General features: G+C 43.2%; 1 protein-coding gene across 1 annotated transcript; it reads left to right on the top strand.

Annotated features, from left to right (window-relative positions):
* The first annotated feature begins 1,249 nt into the window (after positions 1-1,249).
* LOC142391369 (retinol dehydrogenase 7-like) lies at positions 1,250-4,529 on the top strand. The gene is made up of 5 exons (XM_075477140.1): positions 1,250-1,328; positions 2,772-3,086; positions 3,378-3,636; positions 3,720-3,883; positions 3,959-4,529. Exons 2-5 carry the CDS (start codon positions 2,774-2,776, stop codon positions 4,180-4,182), a joined length of 960 nt encoding a protein of 319 aa, XP_075333255.1. The 5' UTR covers positions 1,250-1,328; positions 2,772-2,773; the 3' UTR covers positions 4,183-4,529.
* Positions 4,530-9,636: the final 5,107 nt, after the last annotated feature.

The following is a 9,636-nucleotide window of genomic DNA, read 5'->3' as shown; positions in this document are numbered from 1 at the left end:
ATACTACCTGCTTGCACATGAAAACAAATAAGCATGTGCTGGGGGCAGCATACAGCTGGTCATTTACCTCTACCTTTAAATGTTCTCAGCAAACCACTACGAGGAAGTCTGACCAGATACTCACATTGTGTCTCATCCTCTAAACGTTCCGGTGTGTGGGTGGTAATAGCTTAATTCTAGTTGATGACATGGCAACTGTAATAGATACATTTACAAATTGTAACACCACCAGCAGACCTGGTTTTGGTAGGGATACACTTAGCAGCACCTTTAACTGAGAGTGCCACTCTTTGTTGAATTTATTTTCCCCTATTTCTGAAAACCATGGCTTTCAGATGTAGACAAAGCAACAACAACAAAGAAATGTCTTGTATTTGCTGTTTTATTTTTGGAGACAGGAATCCAGGAATCCAGTCCAGGAGTACCTGAAAGCAACAACTGCATAGCAGGAAATGAATCAGGAAACAATGCTGCTGCCATCTTGTGGTAAAATGTGTGAGGAGGCACACGCTACAGCAACTGTCCATTGTCTCTGTTTTGTTCAGGAGGCATTGCATAAGGCAAACCAAGACGAGCTGTGCTGCCAGATCAGCTTCCAAGCTGTTTTTATAAAGTGTGGCCTCACGGCGTTTTAAAATATCTAAAAATAATCTGTGCCTCTACTGGAAGTCAGCCAAAACAACTGACTTCAGGCCAGTTGTCCTCATTTCAGTGGCTGTGAAAGCGCTCGAGTGCCTCCTTTCTAAAACAATGGAAAGAGCTGCAAATCCCACGGGGACAAGCATGAAATCCCCGGTTCATTTTTCCCACCAGCACTTTCAAATGACTCTGCACTTCCATCAGTAACGGTTTGAAATGGACAAATAAACCCCGACCACATGACGAAAAAAGGCTGTAAGGTTCTCAAAAAGTATGTTGTCAACAAAAGAGAAAAAGGCAGCCTGCTCATTTTAAATCTCTTGTGTGTGAGCTCAGAAAGCCACCATTGCAGACACTGAAACTTATTTGCTCTGAAACTTCTGAAATTGTGTGAATTACTTCTCCAGGCCTCCACAGTTTTGGTGTGGAACACATCTCACGAGGAAACGTTGTATCTTTTTAGCCAACCACACTTTTATTCACACCTATTTGTGTTAACAACACTCTAATGTCCACGAGGAGTCCCTAACCTACCTACCCTGACATGATAAGTAAAACGTTTTAACAGCTTTAAGTTGCTGCAATGTCTCCTCTTGCCGATAGGTGGCGTCTCGTCGGCTGCAGAATACAAGAGAGGTTTTAGCGTTTCACAGTTCACTCTGAGTGCAGACAGACAACGAATACGTCAGGTAGGCAAAGAGTTTTACTTTGTATCCCATTTCATGAACGTGATAAGTTAGTTCACTTAATGAAGAACCTCAGAGGTGACGCGTTAACAGCATTATGCTTTGTTCACGAAGGGTGGAGGGCTTTAAACCCGTTTGAAAGGTAAAGAAACCTCGGGTCAGTGCACTTTGATGTCGTGACAGTTTTGGGTCAAACTTGATCTTATTTAAAGTGGTTCGGGGTGTAATAGTTAAAATGACTTTTTCGTCTCCAAGCGAGGCATTTCCTGTTTTCAAGGCAACTTATTTCACTCGCGAAAGGACGCGTCAACATCTATTGCAGTCATTTAGTCCACCATTAACTCTCCAGTCAAGTGTGAGGCAATATGTCTGTTAGCCTGAAGTGGGTCGTGGAACAGAACAATGGTTCAAAACGCAGCAGCTGAGGTGGAACCTCAGGAGAACTGTGCACAAAAGAAAGCTGCAAACTTCCAGTAAGGCTGAGTAGCATGGCACTGCAATGGCATTGAAAGCTCCGCGTCCTGTTAAACATCACTCCTGATGCCCGAATGGAAAAGGATTTGAGCAATGATTTTGCCTGATATGTCCAACCATTAAAATCATTAACCAAAAACATGGCTGAAACTGGTTCACACAACAGGACGATGGCAAATCATCAGCACAATGTCTGAAAAAGAAAACAATCGAGGTGTCGCAATGGTCCAGTCAAAGTGCGGACCTCAACGGATAACTTGAATGAACTGAAGCAGCGTTGTAAAGAAGAGAGGGCGGAACATCATCCACGATGATGTAAGACACTGATAACATCAATCAGAAAACAATGACTTCAGGTTATTGTTGCTCGGGGTGATTTATCAAGCTGTTAAATCATGGGGTTTACTTGGTTTATCAGAGGCTGCTTTGCGTGTTGCCTTGGGCACTAATAAGTCTCGCGCTGCTGTTCATCTGGGGTTGCAGCTTCCTCATTTCAGGATGCGGTGAGGTCCAGGTGTATTTGTTTCAGTTCCTGGCACGTAAGATCTCAGTAGATCTTGGAAAACTGGTCCCAGTGTGTGAGGTGGAAGTTGCAATGGCAGTTTGTAAAGCCCACTGCTGACTGGAGGTCAGTCAAGCTGCTCTGACACATCAAGACACACTTCTGTCAGTGGAGAACTCGGGTGTAAACCCATCGTGTTCCAACCGGCAGCCAAGGAAACACACATTACCGATTATCAGCGAGTGAAGATTGGCATTTATTTGCTAATCAGAGTGCAGAGAGAGAAACATCTGCGTTAAATTCCATTTGCTTGCATCGCTTTCGCTTTTCACTGAAATGCCCAGCTGGATACTCTTTGTCAAAAACTGCACTGGCATCTGAGGTGTCCAATCAGAGTGTCCGATCACTTTTAAGCTGTGTGTGCTCATTCTGGTTTATTGATTTTTATTTTCTTTTTATTGATATTTCAGACATGTACCTTTACCTTCTGGGCCTGGTGGTTCTCTTCTACCTGTTCCGCTGGATCAGAGAGCTACCCAGGGTGCCCGGGAAGGGCAGCAAGTACGTGTACATCACGGGCTGCGACAGCGGCTTCGGTAGCCTCCTGGCTCGACATCTGGACAAGCACGGGTTCAGAGTGATCGCGGCGTGTTTCAGCGAGAAGGGAGAGGAGGACCTGAAGAAGTCCTGCTCCAGCAAGCTGATCACCACACACCTGGATGTTACCTCCCAGGAGAGCATCGCCAAGGCCACGGCGACGATTACGGACAAAGTGGGAGAGCATGGTGAGATCAGGGCTCATGTACCAACTTATTTCTTTCTACATCAAGTATAGCAATTTTTACACCTCATTCAAGTTAGTATTTGTGAACTGGGCAGGAAGTTTTGTTCCAGGGCACGACAAAACAGATGGATGAATATTTAGCATCAGTTTGTTCTGGCTCAGATACAGCAAAGCTTAATGCTAATGTCTGAATGTTTTTGCTTAACAAAGCGGTGCCTGTACATGATGTTTCCCTGCTTTGAATCTTGAGTAAAATGATGTTTCTTCTGGATGTTCATGTGCGATCTTCCAGGTCTATGGGCCGTCGTGAACAATGCCGGTGTTGCCGTTCCCTCTGGCCCGTGCGACTGGCACACCCTGGACGACTACAAATCTATGCTGGATGTGAACCTGAACGGGGTGATCGGAGTGACCCTCAGCGTCCTGCCGCTAATAAAGAAGGCCAGAGGACGAGTGGTGAATATAGCCAGCGTGTTTGGGAGGATTGGCATCACCGGGGGCCCATACTGCGTCTCAAAGCACGGCGTTGAGGGTTTCACTGACAGCCTCAGGTGAATATATTCACTCACACGTTGAATTATCTGCCGGTACATTGACACACAGATTTTCTGACAAAACAAGGTGTATTTTGAAGGTTAGGTATGGATCCTTTCGGTGTCAAAGTCCTCTGCATCGAGCCAGGCTTCTTCAAAACCAACGTGACTGACAGTTCCCTCCACGTCAAGAATATCAAAATGTTATGGGAGAGACTTCCCCAGGAGGTCAGAGATGACTACGGCAGTGATTATCTACAGAAGGGTAAGTGTGAATGATCACGTAATACTCATCAGTTTAATCCATTCTAAATCCAACGCACCGCTTTTCCCTTCCTAGCGATAGACGAGGTGAAAGACAAAGTTCCGAAGATGAGCGACGGAGATCTGATGAAGGTGGTCAGCTGTATGGAGCACGCCGTGTCCGCCGTCTGGCCCCGCAAGCGCTACTCCCCCGGCTGGGACGCCAAGCTTTTCTGGCTGCCGATGTCGTACATGCCCACCTGTGTCGCCGACTACCTCTTTCTGAAAGGAGCCGTTCCCATCGCCAAACAGATGCAATAAGATTTCATGTGTCCACCCAAGCCATGCATCATCTCTGTGTGTACTATCCCTGGACAAAACAGTTTATGGTCATTTATCAGTGTGCGTCCCTCTTGGATTCCTTTCAGGACTAACAGTAAAGCTGCACTTGATCTTCTCCCAAAGACATTCTTGATTCTCAAGGCCACCTTATCTCCTCATCAGGCTAATGGTCGTGGCCTATATGATAGGCTTGTGTTTGAAGGTTAAGGGGGAGTAATAAACAGAGCAACTCACCTTAGACTTGATTCCAAAGTACACACACAACAGGATTAAAGCAGTTTCTGCATTTCCTGTTGAGGACATCCACAATAAAAGTAATGTTTTGAGTGGCATCGTTTTTTTTTTTCCATATTCGCTTCCAAGCAGCCAGACTTTCTTCTGATCTTTTAAAGTGGTTTTGAGCAAATAGTTCTCCAGGCTTTTTGAAGGCATTTTCAATAATTTCACACATTTTCAGATGACTGGCTTGTTAAATGGATAAAAGAAACAGAAATGTGACGTATTCAACATGTTTGTGAAAAGGGCTAAAGAGATTTCATGACATGCAAATGGTCATTGAAGCCTACTTCAGTCTTTTGGCAGCAGTATCCATGAATCTACATGCGAATGGGGGAGGTTTGAAGTTATTTAAAACTTCAAACAGCTGTAGACAAGTGTGTCATTTTTCTTTTTGAATTGTTGTTAGAAAATCTACTGAGATCTTATGTTGAGCAATGGTTCACACCAACAAATAATTGTCAGGTTTGAACTATTCTCCCAAGCCAGCGTAGATCTAAGGAAAGTCTCCATCCTGGTTTCATTGACCAGACTTTTGAACACCTGACTGTAAGAGGGTTTTATGGTCTTTAATGTTATTAGTTGTTTTGTCATTCAGAGGCTTTTCAGAAGTGCCAGTTTTAACTTAAATCTACTCTGAAGAATAAGTTCCAGGGTGTGTTTGAGGGGATTTCTAAAGCAGGAAAGTTTCTGGCTGCTCTTTATGTCCATCTGACCATCAACCTGCTGGACGAACGATCAAAGTCTCAGGAGTCTGAAACACTAAAAGAGACTCTTCTACCAGGGTGCTGTGAACACGACCTGGGCCTCTTCCTTTTTTTTATCTCAAATTTAACTAACGAAAGTAAATAAACACAGTTAGCTCAAGAATAAACTTAAATGCCTAATACCTAAACCAAGTCAACAAAATAAACAAATCACAAAAGCAAAAAGAACTAATGCAAAAATTGCATAGTCTTTCCCCCATAGTTGGCATCACCCAATCAATCTGGGATTGGAGTGGAGTGCTTCGTTTCAGCCCAGTCCAAGAAACTGTGTGGCTGCAGGTGTGGCCATCACACACACCCCCTCTTTGAAACTGCCGCCAGGACAGCGAGAGAGAAAGTCGGCCGTCACATTTTCCTTCCCAGGGATGTACTGGACCTTAAACCGATATGGTTGCATAGCCAGGTACCACCGGGTAATTCTTCCATTAGTGTCCTTCATGTGGTTCAGCCATTGAAGTGCCTTATGGTCAGTCTGCAAGATAAACTCTCTCCCAAGAAGGTAGTATTTGAAGGAATCGAGCGCCCACTTGATAGCCAAAGCTTCCAAAATCCTTTTCAAAATCTGGAGTATGAAGAACTGGATTCTTACTCAAAGATTGCTGGATGTCTCGAAAGACTTCTGTAGTACACTGAACCTGGTTCGGACACCGTGAACCAATCAAATCCATCAAGGCAGCTGCTATATCTGAAAAGTTTGGTATAAAACGATTGTAGAAGCCGGCCATCCCAAGGAAGGATCTCAGCTGCTTTTTAGTCTGTGGAAGAGGAACAGATGCAATAGCTCTGACTTTATCAACTTGTGGCTTTATAACCCCACTGCCAACTGTGAAACCAAGGTACTGTGTCTCCTTCTTGGCCAGGGAACACTTTGCTGGGTTGATCGTAAGGCCAGCTGTCTTCAGTCGGCCCAAAACCGTCCTTAGATGTTTCATATGTTCTTCCCAGGTTCCACTGTAAATGACAATGTCAACAAGATATGCACAGGCATAATCAGCAAGACCATACAGTACCTGGTCCATCAGTCTTTGGAACGTGGCAGGGGCTCCATGTAGACCAAATGGCAGAACAGTGAACTCAAACAGCCCCAATGACCTGCAGAAAGCTGTTAACTCCCTTGACTCTTCACTGAGAGCAACCTGCCAATAGCCTTTATAGAGGTCAATGGTAGATAGATATTTGGCTTTCCCCAGACGCTCTATAAGTTCATCCATTCGTGGTGTAGGGTATGAATCAAATTTTGAAATAGAGTTCAGATACCTGAAGTCAATACAAAACCTTATGGTGCCATCTTTCTTGGGAACCAAAACAACTGGATTGCACCACTCACTTTGAGGGCCGAATGATTCCCAGGGACAACATGAGGTCCACTTCTTCAGTGCTCTCAGAAGACGTTCAGGTACCCTGTAACTCATGCGTCTGACTGGCGCCTTCTCTTTCAGGACAATGTTATGTTCCACCAAATTTGTGTGGCCTGGATATTCTTGGAATATATCTGAAGTAATAAGAGTCTTTACCTCATGCCGTTGTTCATCAGCGAGGTGGCTCAGATCCACGTTAGAGGCAGACTGTGATGGTAAGTATTGATCAGTTTCTTTATCCTCTCCCACATGCTGGATGAACAAGACATCTGCTCCTCTTTCAGATTGTGGGACCCACTCTTTAAGCAGATTTACATGCAGCACTCTGGTGGATCGTTTGAGCCCCGGGGTGGCAATCTGGTAGGTTGAAGGACCCAACTTCTTCTACACTTCAAAGGGACCCTGCCACTTTGCCAGGAGCTTGCCATCATTTGTGGGCAACATTACAAGCACCTTTTGGCCTCATTCAAAACTTCTTTCCTTTGCTGAACGATCATACCAGGCTTTTTGAGACATTTGTGCATCTGCCATATGTGTTTGAGGGAGAAACTGGAAAAAATGAGTGCATTAGCTCATCTGTAGGACATAGGAAATGACATTAACTGGCTTCTCTCCTTCCTGGGTCCCTTCCCACATCTCCTTTAACAGGGAAAGAGGGCCCCTGACCTCATAACCATATAAGAGTTTAAAAGGGGAGAACCTAGTAGAGGCCTGGGGAACTTCCCTATAAGCAAAAAGGAGGTAGGGCAACCACTGATCCCAGTTAGAGCCCGTTTCATCCACAAACTTGCGGAGCATTTGTTTAAGGGTCTGGTTAAAACGCTCCGTTAACCCATCTGTTTGTGGATGATTTGGGGTGGTCCTCACGCTCCTAATCCCCAATAGCTTATATACCTGTTTTAATAAAACAGACATAAAATGAGTTCCTTGATCTGTGAGAATTTCACGAGGGAAACCAACTCTTGAAAAGAACTGTATCAGGATCAAAGAGAAGATTCAGTGCAGTCTGTTGTTTTCATATTGGCTCTGTGTGAATTAACTGGATTATGATTTCAATGAATTGAACTAATATTATTAAAGTGTTTTGAGATGACATTTGGTGCTATGTAAATGAGACTGAATTGTTTCCAGAGGGAAACAGTGTAGCTGTAAGTTAGCAGCAGATGCTAGCAAACATTGCTTTCTCATCAACAGTAACAGACCAAGCCGGAGACGTACACAGCGTAACTCGTAGTAATGCATGTGTACCGTTAATTAATGTGTTTAAACATTTTGGATACATTAATCTATTTGCTTTCCTGGTTTGAAATGTTTAGGTTTAATCATTTTTCTGCTCTTTGGAAACATCATTATTCTGCTGTGACACTCAGGAATGTGACCGAAGGATGTGGTGTCTGAAGATGAGTTGCCAATAAGCTTGTGCCTTGGATCTTAATTGTGTATAAATCCATAAAGTCTTGCAGATTGTTAGTTTTTTGTGACTTGTGTTTTCAATAAGCTAAAAGAAGCTATGTTAGCTTATCATATATGTTGTGGTTTAGAAAGGGATTCATTTCATTATGTGAAATGGTTTTCTATTGTTGTATTTAATTTATAAGTAAGTGATAGATTTATGTTCAGGCAGCATCTAATCATCATTTCTTTCAGGGTTGGAGACCAACAATGAAAGTACGGTTTGTGCGAGAAAGTTAAAGTGATGGGCAGATAGCTCAGACTGATAAAACACTGTGGTGTTAGAGTGAAGATTGAAGCCCAAAGCTGCAGAGGCACAAGCTGGGGGTGCTGTTAGGTGAATGATTTTAAATTTGGAGGCTCTGAGATATTCTTCCACACTTCTGTTTTGTCTGCCCAGAAGCTTTTATCTCTTCATTTGAGTTGTTGGTTTCAAAATTTGAAGACATATATGAGTGGAACCAGAAAAGGACTGAACTCCAAGCTGATCTCTAACAGCTGGAGATATTCTTCCTGACAGCAGTTTGGTCTTTCTTGAACCTTTTTTAAAGTTTTGGCCTTCAAAATGGAACCTGGTAAAGACTTGAACTCGGTCCCTCAGACTTCCCAAACTGATCTCTAACTGTTCAGCTCTGTATATTGTGGGACAGCCACAGACATGTTCAGTCATTTTTTCAAACTCCAAGTCAAGTCTCAAGTCTTTGAGGACCAATAACAAGTAAAGTCTGAAATGACTGAAGAAATTGTAAACTATATTACGTTTTAAATAAACACTTGGGCAGCTTAACGTGGATGAGAACTAGTCAACCTGGAATTTTATCAGGTGTCTCTGAAATTGTAAAAATTAGGCTATTTTAAAACAGCAATTAGATTAATGTTATGCTACATCCACGTAGACTTGGAGACAGACCCTGTCCATCCTGGAGAACACACAACACCCACTCCACCAAACTGATGAGACAGAGGAGCATGTTCAGCAACAGGTTGCCATCTGAGCTGCTCCAAACTCAAAAACTATTGTGTCCCCCTGGCTGTTAGACTGTATAACTCCCCACTGGGTGGCCAGAGAGGATCATGATTAAACTCATATTCACACACATAATCAGAACCATTTCCACACTTTTAAATTTTTTTATAGTTCTATCCCATTATGTTACTAATTGGGTTTTGTTTGTCATTGATACCAACCTGCCTTCAGGCATCTATGTAGCTGCTGAATACTTTTAATTTCCCCTCGGGATTAATAAAGTATCAGTTGATCTCTTCTTTTGCAGAAAAACTGGCAGACTGTTCTCATTTTTAATGTTTAGATTTCTGGATCCTCTCATCCTAATATATCTGCTATATTTTATGGCTTCACAAACACACAAAATGCTTAAAGTTGGAGACAAACAGGCATCCAGTATTTGTCCACCATTTTATTAGTTTGTGACAAGCTGCAACACAACTTAGAAAGCTTAATGTGGCTCAAGAACGCCATCTTGTGGCCAGAGTAGGCAAAGAAAACCATGTGATAAAATGCCCCCACTAGGAATGATTCTCAACCATAACGCTTACGAAATATACAGTTGACAAGTGGG

The sequence above is a fragment of the Odontesthes bonariensis genome, chromosome 11 (assembly GCF_027942865.1).
Source record: "Odontesthes bonariensis isolate fOdoBon6 chromosome 11, fOdoBon6.hap1, whole genome shotgun sequence".
Classification (NCBI taxonomy): domain Eukaryota; kingdom Metazoa; phylum Chordata; class Actinopteri; order Atheriniformes; family Atherinopsidae; genus Odontesthes; species Odontesthes bonariensis.
Note: the sequence above shows the minus strand (reverse complement) of the source record. Positions and strands in the feature narration are given on the sequence as shown.

Coding starts and splice junctions, on each gene's coding strand:
- LOC142391369 (XM_075477140.1), top strand. CDS start 2,774: ATGTACCTTTACCTTCTGGGCCTGGTGGTTCTCTTCTACCTGTTCCGC. Junction 3,087..3,377: donor GGACAAAGTGGGAGAGCATG/GTGAGATCAGGG, acceptor GCGATCTTCCAG/GTCTATGGGCCGTCGTGAAC. Junction 3,884..3,958: donor CAGTGATTATCTACAGAAGG/GTAAGTGTGAAT, acceptor TTCCCTTCCTAG/CGATAGACGAGGTGAAAGAC.